Source organism: Antedon mediterranea, chromosome 6 (assembly GCF_964355755.1).
Source record: "Antedon mediterranea chromosome 6, ecAntMedi1.1, whole genome shotgun sequence".
Lineage (NCBI taxonomy): Eukaryota > Metazoa > Echinodermata > Crinoidea > Comatulida > Antedonidae > Antedon > Antedon mediterranea.
The window spans coordinates 6,255,736-6,275,365 of NC_092675.1; the positions used below are offsets into that span (position 1 = coordinate 6,255,736).

Sequence of the window (19,630 nt, forward strand, 5' to 3'; positions counted from 1 at the left end):
AATGTTACTAGTGCATGTTATGGGAAAACTAGGAATTTGCTTGTTCAGTGTTTATGCTCAACCTTTTCATCAAAAAGGAGAAAACGAAAATAATGCAGACCATTTGGTACGCACAATTTAAGAAAGTCTTATATCCTACTGTACTGTAGGCCTAGGCCCTAAAACTAGACATTACTATGTGTCGTAAAGTCTCCGCAAATTTCTTGAAAGTCCATAAAGTCATAGAAAAATAATACTAAAATTAAACTATACTCATTAAATTAAAATATTGTGAAGTACATCCAATTATTTATAATATCTTTGATAAATATACTTATTTTTGTTTCTTTGTTAATTTGTTCCAATGAAAAATAACAAACTACTGTATTTTGATATTTATTGTAGATTTGTCAAGAATAACACAATGGATTTTAAAATGTTAAAAAATAATTAATTAAATTTAGAAAATAGATTTACCTAAAGCCAAAATTGTTTCATAAATTTTATTTATAGAATCAGAAATAATTACATTTGAAATATGAATTAAATATAGATTAAACAAGAATATTTCTTACAAAAAACGCTGCTCGCTTATTGTTATTGCTAAGGTCAAGTCTGGGGGTCACTTCATCTCGCCTAGATACTTCAAGTATCCTATTACAAACAAAAACTTCAATGGACTGTTTTGATAATAATTCAATGATTATCTGACAGCGAATTATAGTAATATCATGGGACTCATAAATACCAGAATGCTTTGGGATTTGTTGTTAGACTCTTTTCCCAGCCGTTTTTGGATTCAACAGGTGGTACCAATAAATTATAGTGGAGTTTCCATTTTAACAAAAATGTCAAAGTGTAGTACTATAAAGCTGCTTGATTTCATCTAATGAATGAGTCATCTCGTGTGACGTAGCGGGCTAGAGCAGCAGCGTGAAAAAACTTTTAAAAATAGATGTATAGATAGAGTTATAATATATTTAAATAATAAATGAAGCGGGATTTAATAAAATATAAACTTCTATATTATTAATCTATCTAAATTGCTTTGCCATCTATAATTACACAAATATTTTAAAAATCGTTACAACTAATAGCTGAAAATATTAGCATGAATATTACCAAAGGCGTTTAAATTAAGATAGTGCATACATTTAAATAGCAGTTGTCTATGATCGCAATCTCAGCAACGTACATGGGTTTGTTAATAAAGTTATGCATGAGCGATCGCAGAAACGTAACTTTGTTGCTCAAGTCGTTAAGACCTTGCATTTATTGTGAAATTCAATTTGCACTTCTAACCTCTGAAGTAGATTGCATTTTTGCAACTAAGGTTTAGTTCAGAAATAAATTAACTGTATAACTCTATATATCTTTGTGCACTGTTTATTTTTAATGATTATTTTATACAATTATAAATTTATAAAGCACACAAAAGTATATATTTTTTATTAGATTTCATGGAAAAATTGAAAATGTGAGATCCTTTGATTCTAAGGTTTAACTGAGGTTTAGTGCAAAAATAAATTAACTGTATAACTCTTATATTCTTGTGCAATGTTTATTTTTAATGATTATTTTATACGATTATAAATTTTAAATAAAGCACACAAAAGTATATATTTTTAGGTTTCATGCAAAAATTGAAAATGTGAGATCCTTTGATTTGTAAAAACTGTAAAACTATATGGCTATGAAAATAACAGGGATAAAGCACATTATTCTGACATAAATTTTATAGTATATAATAATTAGGTGTTTGCAGGCTTAGTACTGATCTGTTATTAAGTGTCCAGCACCTGTTGGTTGCCATGACAATTTCCATCATAAAACCGTTTATTTTATACAGTATTACATTTATTATCATTACAGTTGAACATGTTTTTTTTAAATCTTAGAATATATACTTTTTTAATAAACAGGTGTTTTCTATAATGGACAGTACAGTATTTGTTGTCTGTGGTGTTGATCATCATCGAGTTAAATATTAATAATTAAAATTGTATTAATTTATGCCAATCAATACAATTTACAAAAATACATTCTCCAGAGAGATTATAGATCATATGAAGTGAAACAGTTCAATGACTTTTCAACTGCACCTTTTACAAAACATTGCAAATTCAATTCAATTTAACTTTATTTAACCAGGGAGGCCCAGATCAACACATGGTTGTTATTCTCTGGGGCTGTGTACATACAAAAAATACAAATAAATTTTAACGTTTAATATTTTTTACAATATAACAGTATATTATGCAAGGATCTATAATAATGATTAAATGATATTAAATTTTTCCAATCAATAAATCATTAGCTACAGATATTAACAAATCACCTTGATTCAATTAAAATAAAGTCCTGTTAAAATGATAGATATTTTTTACAATATAACAGTATATTATGCAAGGATCTATAATAATGATTAAATGATATTAAATTTTTCCAATCAATAAATCATTAGCTACAGATATTAACAAATCACCTTGATTCAATTAAAATAAAGTCCTGTTAAAATGATAGATTTAGTTATAGTCAGTTTCTTGTCAAATGGACTACGTGCACATAATATGAATGAATTGGTTATAACGATTGATATTTCAGTAACCAATCATTTAGATTTATTCAAAGTAGGATGTCAAACTATATTAAAGCTGCACTTATGACATCACTGGATTTTTATCGATTTATTACTTTATTTTGTATTATCCCCTTAAGAACTATTAGTGTATTAGTAATGCAGTAAAAACCCCTCTGAGACAACTATATTTAATAATTGGACACTTTCCATGAAACACTAGAGCCAATCCCCATTGAAGGGACAAATCTATTAAGAGGACCCTTTGCACAAGCCCGAAAACCATACTATCGTGACACATGGATCAAATTAAGCAATCTCCTTCAGTGCGATCCTAGTCAAGCTAAGAAGCTAACCCATTCAAGGAAGCCCTTCAACAATCGGACCCAGCATATCTTTGGATGCGACTGGCATCAGTAGTAGTCCGAACAAAACTGTACTGTTTATTGGGTCCTATTAACTTTGACGTTATTAGTAATAGTAATGTATTTTAAGACAACCCTATTAAGGGAACACTTTTCCATAAAACTAACAATTTTATACCCTAGCCAACACCTATTTAAGGGTCATATCCAGGGGCGAATCCAGCATTATAGATTAGAGGGGGAAGGACTAAATATTTCATAAATGAAAGGTTGCAGAAAAATAAAAATAGTTATGATTTATTTTAAAAAGTTAAATTTTGGGGAGGGGGTGCTAAAGCCTGTTTAGTCCCCGCCTAATTTCGTGCTTGATCCCTATTAACACTTTGGGTTCCCGAAGGTGTCCCCTTAATAGGAGTTTTATTATATACTTTACATTGATTGTAATTTTTTTTGTAATGAAATATTAGGACAACTTTGTACTGTAACTAAAGGTTGTGCCTATCCCATTACTTTGGGTTCCCTAAGGTGTCCCCTTAAGAGTTTTATTGTATACTTTTTATTGATTGTAATTTTTTTTTAAATGAAATATTGAGACAAATTGTTAAAATATCTATACAAACTGTCTCTTTAACAACATTGTACTGTAACTAAGGTTGTGTATAGTGTAATTCTTGGCTCTGACATGCCTATGACTCATAACATTATGCCAGTACATACACAGTGCAGTAAATCTAAGCAATTTTTTTTAAACATCTTTTTGACACGTTGGCTTTGATTCAAATCAATGCAGTGAACTTGATCTTGTATTGTTATTGAATATACTGTCTTGATTAAATTGTAATGTTTACTATCTTTCAATGCTACAGATTATTAATTATCAAAACATAATGTTAAATTCTCAATACCGGTAGGTCAAATTAGACACAATCTCTGTCTACACTATCACACTATTTTGGAAAAAAAAGTGATGTGCCCAAATATGGCAGTGATATGCCCAAATTATGGTAGTGATATGCCCAAATATGGTAGTGATGTGACATCATGTCCATATATGGGCACATGTAACATAAAGTTTGATAGTATAGACAGAGCTTAAGGGAAAAAAGGATTTTAGTGTAATGGGACGCAGAATGACCTTATTATAATAGGATTAGGAGCTTAAAATTTAATGTGATTGAATTCCTGCTTTTAAAAAACAAGTAAAATGAAGCTCAATGTATCTTGATGAATGACAAAATTGATATGAGAAATGATTTTCTGATTCTGTGCTTTACTGTAGACCTACTGTACCAGACTAGTTGAGGTTTAGATTATGTCTGGACAGGATTCTAGTCTAGGTCGATACCCTAAAGTATGTTTCTACTAGGACGCAACAAACGTAAGAACGTGCGCAACGTATTTATTTGACCAAAGCTTATAATTGATAAAATTATGTGGTTGGAACCAAACTATAGCCTCGTGGTAGAGTTTTTTCCCACGGAAACCAGCCACAGGGATAGTGTAAGATTTGAACCTAATCTTAGAATTGAAAAAACCAAGACACTATTACTATGCCACTACCACATGTATAATTTCACACATTTATTAATGTATATATTTTTAAAATCTACTGTACCTATTAATGTATTAAAATACACTTTTTTAAACAAAGAAAGGAAGTTTTTTTAAATTTTGAAACCCACGCGAACGAACGAGTCAACAAAACAAGGATAGATACTTGGATGGCGTCCAAATTGGTTTGCTTTTGAATGGCTTCACTTGCATTGTGAAATGCTATGTCATCGTTTATAAAGCAGGCAGATATTAATGGTTGCAATTTGCCATAGAATTATAATATTTCTAACGAAAAAAATGCGACAACAATCTGTGGCTAGAGGAGCTTTATATGATTTTATCACGTTTCTATTTTTGTGTCATTTCTTATGATTAAATACATTCAGTGCTTAGTAAAGTAACATGACGTTTTTTTTAAATTGAAAATACAAATTGTTGTCGTAGACTTTTAATTTCAGATAAAGCAAAACTTGTTGAGGCAATAAATTATGAAAATGGCTTTTTTTTTTTTTGAAAACAAAACAATTACTCATGTAATACTGCTATATTAGAACCCTTCCTTTGGGATATCATTATTATTAAAAGGATATTATAGTGAAACAAATAAGGAAAATATGTTTTAATAACTACAATACAGCCAACCCCTATTTAGGGGATACCCCTATTTAGGAGGTACCACTATTCAGGGGATACCCCTATTCAGGCGATACCCTTATTCAGACGATACCCCTATTCAGACGATAACCCTATTCAGGCGATAACCCTATTCAGGCGATAACCCTAGTAATGCGATAACCCTATTCAGGCGATACCCATATTTAGGAGTTACCACTATTTAGAGAATACATTTCCAACTATTTCACAACCTTTTATTTTCGCGAATTGAGTTTCTTGTCGAATATATTAATTGTTTTGTGGAAAATAACAAACAAATCATGCTTTAGAGAATACTATACTAATTTAACCTTTTAGTATCATTATCAATAGTTTTCGCATGTCATTGTTTTACAATCTAGACGTATAAATGTGAATTTATCAAGTGTTGATCTTTCAATCACAGATGAGACTGTACAATTAATGAGCATACTATAATAATTGTATTGTAAATTACAACTTATCAATGACTAACCTAGATAGTAAGATATACATCACTATCAACTAGTGATGCCGCAAGATGCGTGCACAAACAGATTACAATGAAATATTCTACTATAAACGGTTAATTTTCTAATCGTATAAAGGTAAACATTTTCATAGAAACGAGTTGGGTATAAAATTAATAGTGAAAATGCAAATTCATGGTACAAAGCTCCTCTTGTTATATTAAGAGGACACCTCCAGGACCCAACAAAGTTCCCCTTGATATGGCCATAGTGTGTTTTATTTCCCCTCATTCTTTTCACAGGAATGTGTCCCCTTAATTAATAATAAGGGTTCCCTCTCCCTTTCCCCCCCCCCCCCCCCCCCACTCTTTCTGTAAACTTTTTACTTACCAAGACCGTAGGGAGAGGTTAAAAACAGACGAGGCAAAGATGCTTTACATATAATTATTATTTATATAAAATAAATATGACAATCTGTGCTGGAGTATTGGGTTGGGTGCTGAAAATTGAAAATTTCAGACTGCCTTATGCTGGCTACGGCCCTGCTTATATAGCCAAGGCTCATCATAGTTTATATTCATTTGCCGTATAAATGATTGTACATCCAGACCATCCAAAATATATCATTTTGATACATAGTAAAATCATTTTCATCATTTTTTGTCCTGTATCTGCTGAGAATGATTAGCTTATGGGAAATACATAATAAGAAAAAAAGGTTTTTTTTTTATTTTTTTTATAAAATTCTGACCTCAAAAGTCAAAGCATGACTACTCGATCCAGATTGTTCTAACTTTTTTTTTCTTCATTTGTTTCTGATGTAACCGTAATCATCATAAGTAGTGCATCTGTTATTTTTATTAAAGTTATTATGAAGAAAGTCACATAAAAGGAATAATACATAAATTTATAGTTAATATTATGTTGTTATTTTATACTTACTTTTAAATTCAATAATCTGATTCTTATTAATGTAATAAACAGTTGTAAAATGACTAATACTATAATTGATGACACTAGATATCCTCATGAGATATTATTAGGTATTCAATCAAAATATCTGTCTATAGGCCTATTTACACAGATGAATAGTAAATGGTACAAACCAGAAAACAAAAATATAGAATCTATGTTATTTCTTATGACCATTTGACACAAATCGGGTATCGGATAGGCAATTGAGCGAAAACCTCTCAAGATAGATACAGACTGTACGTGTGACAAGCTACGCGTTTTTTCCACTTTCTGTTACCGCTCGTCTGTGTAAATTTGCCTTATTGATCTGGGTAAAATTTGAAATTTGAATTTTACTTTGTACGATGGAGTTCATACCGATTATTGCTTAGAAGTTATTTTATTAATTCATACATTATATTAAAATTATTATTAATGGAAGTAATGTTTGTGCTAACCTTAAAAAATAAATGTAATTCATGATTATAATCGCAGAAAGGAAATTCAAAGACAGATATTTAAAAAAATTATAAATTAAAGTCTTTCTACATGCTTGGTTATTCAGTTATTTTTTATTCATTAATTAAGCATAGCACTAGGGTACCAGCATTTTGTATTGGTACATACAAACCATTCATGCATAGCATTTCAAATCCAAAGTACATTTGTATTTATTGAAAGGCAATGCAAATAGAAATGTTTTTGTGAGTTACAATAAAAAATAATACTTAAATAATAAAGAATTGCTTAAATTTGGTTTTCAGTTAGTGCCATATTTTCCATTGAGTCATTTACAAATAATGATATAAAAAGTTCAATCAACAGTTATCTTTAATTAGATAAAAAAAGATGTTATAATACTAATAAAAAAGACATGACAAGTATGAAACGTGATGAGACCTGGAGTAATATAATTTAATGTATTTAAAACTGATCTTGTGTATTCATTGCATTATCAATGTTTAGTACATCATTCAAAGTTATTGTGAAAGACATTATAGCGAACATTAAGAAATACTGTACAGTGATGATTAGTAAGATTCAATTCATGGAAGACATTTTCTCCTTGCTCGCATTTTTTACAAACATTCCACAGTATTTTGTATACACAGTAGAATATACTATCTTAAAGATGTATTGTACCCCAAAAACATGAAAAAAAATCAGACTTTAAATAGGTCAGGTAAATCATTTTTTTAAATCCAGTTTTTGGTCAAAGTTATTAACTATTATGCAACATTTAGCAAAAAAATGTGGGAAAAAAAATTTGTAGAGGAGGAGGAAAAATATATCTTTTTTACATTTAAATTACATGCAGCCACTCTGGTTTGAATTTCAGTTGGTATTACCAGGGACTTGTAAAATAAGACTCCCTGGTATTACTGTGCTGTATACTTACTATTCATTGTAGACTTAATACTACAGTAATACAAAGCGTTGATGATTGTGCTTGTTTTTCACACTAATAGTAATCTCATAGACTTGTAATTTACCAGGTGTACATTACTAACTCACTGCAGCAGAACAAAGGACATTCTTTATTTTTTATTGTAAAATTAGTTGAACTTAATAACCTTATTTAATAAATCTAAAAATATTATTTATTATACTTCCCAAATATGTATACAAAAGGCCAATTTACATAGACTAACGGTAATGGTAAGCGGATTTAAAAAAACACAAATATAGAAGAATCTATTTTTATTGACCAATATTTACACAAAAAGCGGTGAGTGGTCAAGCGGTGAGTGGTCAAGCGGTTAAGACAATGGAACTGTAATACCTTGACATATTAACATCGGCAAGGGTTCGAGCCTCACTCGCTTCATGGTTTTGGTGGTAGATCGAGTCTTCTCAGATAAGGACTACAAACCGTAGGTCCACTGTACACATCTGTCTCATGTGTACTTTAAAGAACCTATTACATCTTTTCGCGATGAGTTGGTGATTACCGCGGTGTACTAGTATACACACAGCCACTGTCACTCATCAAGAGGGCCCCTTGATTGTCAGCATAAGCTGTTTAGGGGTCACCCTCTATAAATAAGCTGTAATAAAACAAAATAAATAAATAAAAAACAAAATTCAGATGGGTGGTCGAGTGGGAAACTGCTCAGGATAGATACAGATTCTATGTGGGAAAAACTATGTGGTTTTCTGCCTACCATTACCACTTGTCTCTGTAATTTGGTACCACTTTTTTGTGTGTGATGTGAAATTGTTTTAAAGTATCTTAGGTTCGTGATGATCTTGTGAGATACAATAATGTAAATTCAACTGTAAAATGTCAATAAAAAATGTAAATCAATTAATTAAATAAAAGATGATAAATAGTGTCCTTAAGTAAACTCTTTCTTTATGAATCATCACTTTGGGAATACTGTAGATTGTTTCACATTTTATAATAAACATGGTTGTATATTCTACTTTCTGTGAACTGTCCTAATTGAGCAGTAAAAACACGAGACTGATATAAAATTTAATGTAGCAAATTACAATGATTAAATTTCATGGTTGGTAAAAGAGAAAACAAATAAATAATTTGTATTATTGGTTTTTACTAGATGATACTTTTATTTATAATTATTTCAAAAAGAAATTTAAAAAGATGGTAATGTACTTGGTACTGTACTATAAAAACCAAAAATGATGCTTCATTAAAAATATATAGAGGACCGTATTTAAAAAAATTAACATTCAAATCTGTGTATTGTTTTGCAATTGAATTCTTGAGTATTGAGGTTTTAGAGTATAGTTTCTTATTTTTACCTTTTCAATGTTAATTTTTAAGAATATATATAATTATAGTGTATTGTTATTATCTTTTTTTCTATTATGTTTTTGGTTACATATTTACTTGGGAATTTAAAAAACGAATTTAAAAGAAACAAAATGGTCGGTATAAATAAGGAAAGAAAAATAAAATGATTATGTAGTTGACAGTGTACTGTCCCTGTACAGTATGTGGTAATAATAATATAATAATATTTCATAAAATCTTTTGCAACGGAAAAAACTTGTTCAAAAAAACTTGTTCACCAACAACGAGGCCGTATAACATTGTAACACAAAGTATTGTAATAAAAGTTGGATTGTGAATAACTTAATTGATTAATAGATTAATACATATTTGTTACATTAACCTTGAAAATAAGAGTCATTTATACTTTCAGCTACGGTATCTTAATGCAATTAATATTTGATGTTTGTTCTGTCTTGCAGGCGGTTGGCGGGAATGAAGGACAGGTTGATCTACCCACTCGTTCACCGCAGTCGATTGAATTTGGGCCGTATGAGATTACAACATGGTACACATCGCCGTATCCTCAGGAGTACGCTAGGTATGTTAACCTCTGTCTACACCATCAAACTAGTTTGACAGAAAAGTATGATGTACTCAAATATGGTAGTGATAATGATATGCCCAAATATGGTAGTGATATGACACGTCCATATATGGGCACATCACATTTTTTTGTCACATAAAGTTTGATAGTGTAGACAGAGCTTTAGTCGGCTTAAAAATACGGAATACGTCTTATTACAACAATGACTTTGTAGAATACAATTTCAATCTGACAGTGTGCTTGGATTTGAACTCTTTTAAGACAAACAAAACAAACTTTTTCATTTATTTTTGCTATTTCCAGTTTTAAGCTCTGTCTACACTATCAAACTAAGTGTGATATACCCAAATATGTTATTGATATGCACAAATATAGTAATATAACATCATGTCCATATATGGGCACATCACATGTTTTTGTCACATAATAGTTTGATAGTGTAGACAGAGCTTTTACTTTTTAAAAGCCTGATTATGTATGCTGTAAAAGATTTAACTTTATATTCTTATTTATTATTCATATCGAATCTTATTTAGAATTTTAAAATCTACACCATATAAATAATTTTTGAATATTCATGCGAATGATTAACTGTAAATTAACTCAGTCATTGAGCCTGAGTATGACATCATTATTTCAAAGGGGAATTCCCTTTTTGTTTCAGATTGCCAAAACTGTATCTATGCGAGTTTTGCCTGAAATATATGAAGAGTCGCAATATCCTTCAACGACATAGGGTAAGAACAATTAAATATAGTTATTCAATACATTTATTATCAATAACTAGTTATTATGCTCTTAGATATAATGCTCTTCTATAGCTACTTTCCATTCATTATTGTTCATGAAAAACAATGCTTTTTTCTATCTAGTTTCTATCTCTCCCACTGTGAAACTTGCTAATGTTTAGTTTTCAGACCAGTGCCAGCCAGCTTCCCTCATATTCCCTGTTTCCTGAACTTCCTGAGGACGATCAAAGTATATTGATCAGTTCAATAAACTTCATATCAACATATTATTTTGACATGCAAACCTTTAAACAATATAATACATTTATTATTAAAGATACATTGTCCCCTAAAATAATTGTGTTGTTTTTTTTCATTTTTTGTGCTGAATATGTCATTTTAATGTCATAATATTTATTCACTTTGACCAAAAATACTAATTGTACATATAGGAAAATTGTTTTTCTTAGCATTAAAGTCAATGACCACATTTCAGAGGATGGATAATGAATATTCTTTACAACAATCACTTAACATTTACATGAGACATCACATAATCTAATTTTGACATTACCAAACAACTCAACTTCATCATGCTTTTCAAATATTGTTAGAAAAAACAAATTGTGAATCATTTGTAGCAATAAATTTGGGAAAAAAAATAAATGTAATGTTAAAAACAATATATATCCTGAGATTATAGTCTTTATTTATTTAAATCATAATACATATTGAAATAAATGTAAATGATATACAGAAAGTTTATCTACTGTAGTTGGGGAAATCCCCTATATATTTATGAATAATTTTGTTAAGCAAACATTTAAAAATAGAAAACATTATATTTAAAAATAGTATATTCTGCGACAGCATTTAACATATTTATTTAAATCGCAAAGACACATAATAAATGAATGTAAATATACAAAAAAAAACATTTTTGACAAGATTTTTGGAAATATTTTTTTTTACACCTTATTTATTTTATGTTTTTAACCAAATATTGTTAAATACAGGTTTTCATTTTTTATACAATTTTATACAGTATAATTTAATATAAAAAATATTGTTTTTAGGAAAAATGTCTTTGGCGGCATCCGCCTGCAAGCGAAATCTACAGAAAGGATAACCTGTCTGTGTTTGAAGTCGATGGCAATATCAGCAAGATCTACTGCCAAAATCTGTGTCTACTTGCAAAGCTTTTTCTTGATCATAAGACACTTTATTACGACGTAGAACCATTCTTATTCTATGTGCTAACCACCAATAATACCAAAGGATGCCATATAGTTGGTTACTTTTCCAAGGTAAATTATCTTTATAATAATAAATAATAAGGATGCCATATAGTTGGTTACTTTTCCAAGGTAAATTATCTTTATAATAATAAATAATAAGGTTTGTTATTGTGCAAAATATCCACCAAAGTGCTCAAAGTGGAAAACCAAAGGAAAACTAATCCATTAACGTAAAAAAAAAAAAAACTTGTCAAAAACCCACATAACTGCATTCTGTTTACCAGTAATTTCAGAATGGCTAGTACATAACTCGCAGGTGTTCTCAGTTATGTGAGCGTCTAACTGGACAATAAAAAACCTAATGATTAAATAATATTATAGTATATATATATAAGCAAAAATAGACACGAAGTGGCAATAATTTAAATTAATTAAAAACCTGTGTGAAAAGGAGAGACTTCAACTTGGTCTTGAAAGGGTTTGAAAGACATTCAAACGCATATACAGTAGTCTTAAGTGCACTTATGAAAAGGTTAGTTGATTTTCTAGCTCGATAACTTATTCCAAAATGAGGAGCTGTAAAGCTCTGTCTACACCATTAAACTAGTTTGACAAAAAAAGTGTCCCAAATATGGTAGTGATATGCTCAAATATGGTAGTGATATGCCCAAATATGGCAGTGATATAACATCATCATGTCCATATATAGGCACATACAATTTTTTTGTCACATAAAATGTGATAGTGTAGACAGAGCTTAAGATTGGAAGGAAGCAATACTGTTATCTTTGTTTCTCATATTATCCCTAAATCAATAATATTTCAACACTGCATTTTGTCGGTGCTAACACATCATTGTTTCTTTTAATAGGAGAAACATTGTCAGCAAAGATATAATGTATCCTGTATCATGACGTTGCCGCCGTATCAGAGATGTGGCTATGGAAGATTTCTCATAGATTTTAGTAAGTTTAAACAATAATACAGAGAAAATGTTTAGAACAAGGAAACTTGTTTAAAGGGGGAATCCCGATTTAAGTTTCTATTAATTATATATAGATCACACGAAGCAATATTTATCTATAAATAGTTTATTAATAATTTTATTTATAATAAAGTAGATAAGACTCATACAATTACTTCTCCGATCTGTGTCTATGTAAACAATATATTATATTTATTATAGGCTATTTATTATCAAGACGTGAAGGGCAACCAGGGTCTCCTGAAAAGCCTCTGTCAGACCTTGGAAAAGTGAGCTATAACTCCTACTGGAGGAGCATTATCTTGGAGTATATGCATCGCAATCAACATTCAGCACAAATAACAATTAAAGGTATTTAGATATCTGATTTATTTAAGAAAATAATCGAGTCCACAGCCCCTTGCCCTTAAATCAAATACAGTCAACTCTCCTAATACCGGACATCTGATTTTCTGGAATATCTGGTATTCGTAATGTGTTTTAATGGTGAAAAATAAATTTGGGACCTTTTGAACTTTTCATAAAAGTCTGATATTGGAAGAGTTTCAGGTTTTCAGAGAGTCCGGTATTGGGAAGACAAAATTATGGTAAACATTTCATTTTTTCACTTCATTTCATTTATTTCACTTAATTTCATTTATTTCGTCAATTTAAAAACATGATAAAATAACTTCATAGTTGACTCCGTTGTTTTTTAATGTAATTGTTCTGCAGTTATATGCATATAATGTTATATCTCCCAAATAATTGTATTCTTAATGACTTTTCTTAAATAGGATGCATTGTGTATCCTGAACATTAGAACAAAGAAACTAAAAAGGTTTATTTTATTGGAAACAAAACATCCACACAACAAAAGAAACACATTTAACAATGAGAGAATTAGCATTGAATTTCTCTTTGTATTGTCAAGTTTATTTGCTTTAGAATATCCAAAGTATGAAATTACTATTTCTGTACTTTTATTTAATGGATTCACAAAGACTTTAATTTAACTCTTTAATTTACACTTCTAACAGATGTTTTAAATTTTTGATAACAAAGAATTTTTTAAAGGCATTTTTTTTTTTTTTTTTTTTGTGAAATGAATATAAAATATTGTACGGAGTATTTTTGCAGATCAAAAAGATAAATGGTTATTACTTTTTTATTTAAATATCTGTGTGTTTTAGTTTCCTACCAGTATTTATTCTTGATACATTTTGATCCATGAATCAATCACATGTTTGTTTCTATGGCAGATATTAGTCGGGCCACTGGCATGTGTCCGCATGACATTGCATCAACGCTCCAAAATCTAGGAATGCTAGCTAACAGAGATGGTAAACTGGTGATAAAACTTCGCAATAAATTAATTAGTGAACACATGGAGAAGGTGAATAAGTGTCGTGACCCTAGACTGGTGTTAGATCCAGGCTGTCTGAGGTGGTCGCCACTCATCGTCTATCATCCGTCAATTTTAGATGAAGAGAGGCAAGTCAGAAATGAGGTAAGCTTCATTCTTTATGTTATTTTATCTGTGATGAGGCCATTGAAATTTTGAATAAAAGTTTGGGGCTATACTACCTATATGAAAAATTGTAAAAAGGTGCTTATTTTTTTATTTTCTTTAAATTGAAGTAGGTATATGGCATTTTAAATTTTTTTAAATAAACAGTAGAATACTGTATTGCTATGATCTTTAAGACCAAAAAAAGTGTTCTCTTCATAGGGGTGTCCCTGAATAGGGGTAAGGTGATAGTGTCATTGCATATATTGCCTTTAGTGTATCCCCTAAATAGGGATGTCCGCTAAATAGGGATGTCCCCTGAATAGGGATGTCTGCTAAATAGGGATGTCCCCTGAATAGGGGTGTCCCCTGAATAGGGGTTTCCAATTTGGGTTTTACTGTATGTATATGTGAACAATTTTCAAATGGTTGTAGGTTACTAGAATGGGCGACATTGTTCGAGACATTGAGTTTGAAAGAAAGGCAACGACCTCAATGGCAGCATTGAAAGAGGTTCCAGCACCACCCAAAAAGGTTAGTCTATTTAAATAGCCTTTTAACCAATTCTTATATTCTTTCATTGTTCATTAAAATTTTGTTTGCTTCAACTGAAATGCTAAAAGTGTAAATTTATTTTATTATATTAATAATTGTATTTTATATATGATTTTCAATTATTAGTTATTGCTGTATTTTTCATTTAAACATTTGGTCATATGGTGTTCTGATTGTGACGTTTGACGTCACAATCAGAAGCACATTAACAATCACAATATATGGCTGTACTTAAAGTCGTAATTAAAGTGATGATTATTGATAGTCAATTTTTGTATTCAAAATTAAATAATACAGTTTTTCACACCTGAATGTACACATTGTTGTTGCAAAGCTCAACCTTGTAGTCAGTGATCGTATTAAAATAAAGGTGTTTTAATAATATCCGAGTTACAATGTTAAATTATAATTTGGATGGTAACATTTTACTTTTGTGGTCATTAATACCATAACCAGGTTACCATCCTCCAGATGCCAACAGTTACAACCACCATCAATTTTCATTTGATTGCAGTAGAACCCCTCCTTTGGGACACCTATTGATGGACATCCCTATTAAGGGACACCCCCCCCCCCCCCCCATTAAGGGACACCCCCCCCCCCCCCCCCCCATTAAGGGACACCCACATTAAGAGGACTCATTTCCATATAGGAAATGAGGGTCAATGTGGTTTAACACTACATCCAACGCCCATTTAGAGGACACCACTATTAAGGGGGTATTTTGGTCCCTTTAATAGGGGTTCTGCTGTTAATGTATTTACAACATTATTGTGATGTAAGACAAATTAATTAAACTTTTCTGTTAAACTTGTAGCTATACAGTCAGCATAAGGATCTGTTTACTTCGCGGGGGGATTACGTTCCCTCTTCCCATATGAAACAAGGGGACAGAAGCCCCCCTGTCCTAACCAGGGAGGTGAGATGGTTTCTCAGCGTTAGTCTGCATGGATTGTTTGATGTGTTTATTTGTGGTAGCAGGGTGTTAGATATCATTATATCCCTTGATATATTATTAAATCAGAGTTCTCAACTTGCTATAATTAATTTTAGTCAAGATAAAATATTTCTGTAGTAAACATTTTCAGTAGCTTTTTACTTGTTGCATCACACAGTCATTCTGAGCATGCTCACATGTTTCTGAGCATGTGCAGAATGATTTTAAGACTTGAAAGTTGGGTCTTGGTGCGCCATGAAAACGAATGACCACCACACTGTAATTTTGGCAATCAAACAATAGTGGAAACCTAGAATAAGGGTTTTTCATCTATTCATGATTTGATTGATTTGTCCAAAAGTAATGTTTTTTTATCTGGGGTTTCTCATAATTTTAGGCCAAATCGTAGTTTGTTTGTATTTATTTTCTTAGTATATACGTCCGTAGATAGATCTAAATTCCGTATTAATTGCGGACGTTCGGTAGCACTTGAGAACCCTGTTACATTTCACAGTGGCTGAAACACTCCCAGCTTTTCATATTATTCCAATAGTTTATCCTTGCCGACAATGGCTCACATAAATTGTTCATTTCATTTTTTTTTACTACATCTTTAACAATCAACTACTAAGTCTGTTTTACTATCCAAAGTGTGTGCAGAATATTTACACATTCCTGCAGTATATACACCCATTCCTGCAGTAACACTGCACATTTTTGTTCAATAAAGAAATATTAAGAAAAATACTTAATAATGAAATTCGATACAGTTCTTGATTTAACTAATATACCAGGTATTTGTTTTTTTTGTTTCTAGACCATTCTAGTTCATTGAGAATAACGTTGATTAAAATAAAAAAATATTGGGTTGCTGAATTTTCATAAATCACTCGATAAATTGTGTATGTTGAAAGTGTACATTAAATCCCATTTGGAAATGTTACAATTATTCTATCCTATTTTTGGCAAAGATTGTATTTACAACTCAATAGCCTGATGTACGGTTGTTAATAGTGACTGTTGATTACTGACCTTAACCTATTTAAACTGCAAAGTTAACATCGTTTGGATAGCAAAAACAGGCTTAAACTGATGTACTATGGCATGATTTCCATATTTTATGATTGTGCACAAATTATAAGTTGTACCTCACGTTGGTTTGTGTGAACAGTTATATCCCACTATTTATTGATCCATTTCCTTCCATATTCTTTCACATTGTCAATTCTTTATCATCAGTAGCACGATAATAAATTAAATTTCATAATATTTAATATATGCACTACTTTTTTTAGTGAAGTGTTTAACGAATGAAAACATTCCTTCTCATACAATGAAAAATATAGACAATATAATATTATTACTGGTTTTTTAGTATCTAAAAACTGATGGGTGTTATTCTCAAGTCATTGTTGGATTGGACAATGTATATAAAATAAATTATGACTCAATATGTGGCTCTTTCCTTGGGAAACCAATTTTATTCATTATGACATCCATTCGTGTTAGGACACTTTACTATTGTGCAGAAAGACACGGGTTAAATTCCCGATAAGAACGACTTCCAGTTCACTGTAAATAAGTACCTTAAGTTGAAAATACTAGGGATAAGATGGCATGGAAAGGAACTGGCCACCATACTACATAATGCCAAGGCTTAGTACAGTGCCATCTAACTCCTTCGTTCAGAATGACTCGCCTTTACCTTTGATAATACCAGCCTGCCCCAAAACCAAACTTTAAAATTCTGGAAAAAAAAGCTTGAAAAGCATTCAGTTATCAGGGCTGAGCAAACCTGCTTGCCTGACACCCAGGACAAGTGTTTTTTTACATTCGGACAACCACATTTGACATATACTCTTGTCCCAGGCCAGATACTTTTGAAACTTATAGTACAATAGTATGAGTGTATAATGTCACTTTACCACTAGTTAGGGATGGTAAAGCTTGAGGAATTCTCATCTTAAAATTTTAAATTTAAGAATGTTAGCCTAGAACTTTACATCAAATGATACTTTAAAAAGAGGGAGCGTGTGCAAATCCTGCTGAATATATTGTTTGCTTTGCTTTACATAGAAGAATGGCTTTGCTCTCACGATAAATAAATTCCCGAATACCCCTATGACCTTTGACATGATTCTCTTTTTAAGCTATAACTCTAAACTGGCTTATTTTACACTTTGTATTCACATAGTAGCATGCTTTCTTTTTTTATATTGTTGGTTTTACTCTCGCATCTATCATATCATTTATGTTAAATATTTATTTATATTGGTTCAGTTTTGTTATACTTCCACATTTATATATTTCTTTTACTTTTTATTGCAATTTATGAATAACTTCAAACACAAATTATGTCTTTAAAATACCATGTATATATATCCCAAATGTCAAATTTTTAAATTGTTATTTTTTACATATTGAGAAGATTGGCAATTTTGAAATATGCATTCTGAAAGATATACATTTTAAGGGATCAATGTCAAAATTAATCGACTGCAATAATGTAAAATTTTAATGTAGAGGTTTATGAAACAGACACTCGATATATTTAAGATTAAACTTGCTAAATGATAATTTGCAGGTTACAGTAAACAAAATATAGTTACTGCAGTAAAGTAATTTTTACATGGTTCCTAAGATTTGTAAATTTCCCTTTTCATTTATTCATAATTCCAACTGAAAACAAACCCTTTTATTTGAGTTATTTAGCTTTAAATTAAAGTGTTAATTTTCAACAGTAATTTTGAATTTATAAAAAATTATCCTAAAGCCTTGTCCACACTATCAAACTTTATGTGACAAAAAAATATGATGCGCCCATATATGGACATGATGATGTCATATCACTACCATATTTGGGCGTACCACTACCATATTTGGGCACATCACACTTTTTTGATAGTGTATACAAAGCTTAATTCATGTTTGTCATTATTTATTTACTGATATTTTAATAAATATAGATTTGTATACTTAGTATTTTTGCTATTTGTATTTAAAGGTATATGGACGTTGGAAAACAGGAAGAAGGAAGAGACGAAGGAAAATCCCGGTTTTAGTTTCCCAGAAAAAAGATAAACGAATTCAAGATGAGAAAAATGAAACACAGACACAATTACCTGGTAAATTTTTAGCAGATAGGATAATAATGGCATTGCCTGTGAATCTTCACTTAAGACATCATCTGTCTAGCTAACAGAAGAATCTAACTGTTGAGCTCTGTCTACACTTTAAAGCTCAGATACAGGCATGAATTTTAAATATAATATTTGGTTAATTGTACATAAATCAAATATTTGTAACAGAAATCAAGACGAAAAAAAAATGAATTTTCCTTAATATGGTCAAATACAAAATTCTTCCATAAAAACCAGGAAGACTTTTTTTCAGTAGTTAGGTAGTTAACCTAATGTAATAACATGTTTGGTGACTCCCTAGACTGTGAAAAAAGATGGTGGATATACGGTGGATAATTTTTGCTATAGCATGAAAATAAAAATCTGAAGTTGAATAAAAATATCAGAAATGTAATATTCAAGTTATATTACCTATATTTAGTCATCTGATAACATTTTTTACCACACCGTTTATTTTTCATAGCTTTTTAAAATGCCTCTCTATTTACAAAATTTGTGTACAAAAGAATAGAGATTTTACTGTGTAATTTGAACTATCTCCCCCCCCTCCCCCCCCCCCCCCCCACTGATAAGAAAGTGCTTTATTTTCAACAAGCTCGTGTAACACAAATAAAATCTAAAAAATTATGAAACATAGGGGAAACTATAGATCGATAATTATTGGAATGTATGATCAAT

At 30.6% G+C, this 19,630-nt stretch overlaps 1 protein-coding gene across 4 annotated transcripts in view; it reads left to right on the plus strand.

Annotated features, from left to right (window-relative positions):
- LOC140052277 (uncharacterized) overlaps positions 1 to 19,630 on the plus strand; it is a 47,964-nt gene that overhangs the window by 21,904 nt on the left and 6,430 nt on the right. For 3 of the 4 annotated variants that reach the window (XM_072097750.1, XM_072097748.1, XM_072097749.1), the window contains exons 10-18: positions 9,756 to 9,874; positions 10,545 to 10,617; positions 11,685 to 11,915; positions 12,718 to 12,811; positions 13,033 to 13,182; positions 14,073 to 14,320; positions 14,756 to 14,854; positions 15,693 to 15,794; positions 18,817 to 18,937. In XM_072097750.1, the coding sequence (XP_071953851.1) occupies positions 9,756 to 9,874; positions 10,545 to 10,617; positions 11,685 to 11,915; positions 12,718 to 12,811; positions 13,033 to 13,182; positions 14,073 to 14,320; positions 14,756 to 14,854; positions 15,693 to 15,794; positions 18,817 to 18,937 (1,237 nt within the window). The remainder of the gene's footprint in view (positions 1 to 9,755; positions 9,875 to 10,544; positions 10,618 to 11,684; positions 11,916 to 12,717; positions 12,812 to 13,032; positions 13,183 to 14,072; positions 14,321 to 14,755; positions 14,855 to 15,692; positions 15,795 to 18,816; positions 18,938 to 19,630) is intronic. The other variant, XM_072097751.1, reaches the window with a different exon arrangement.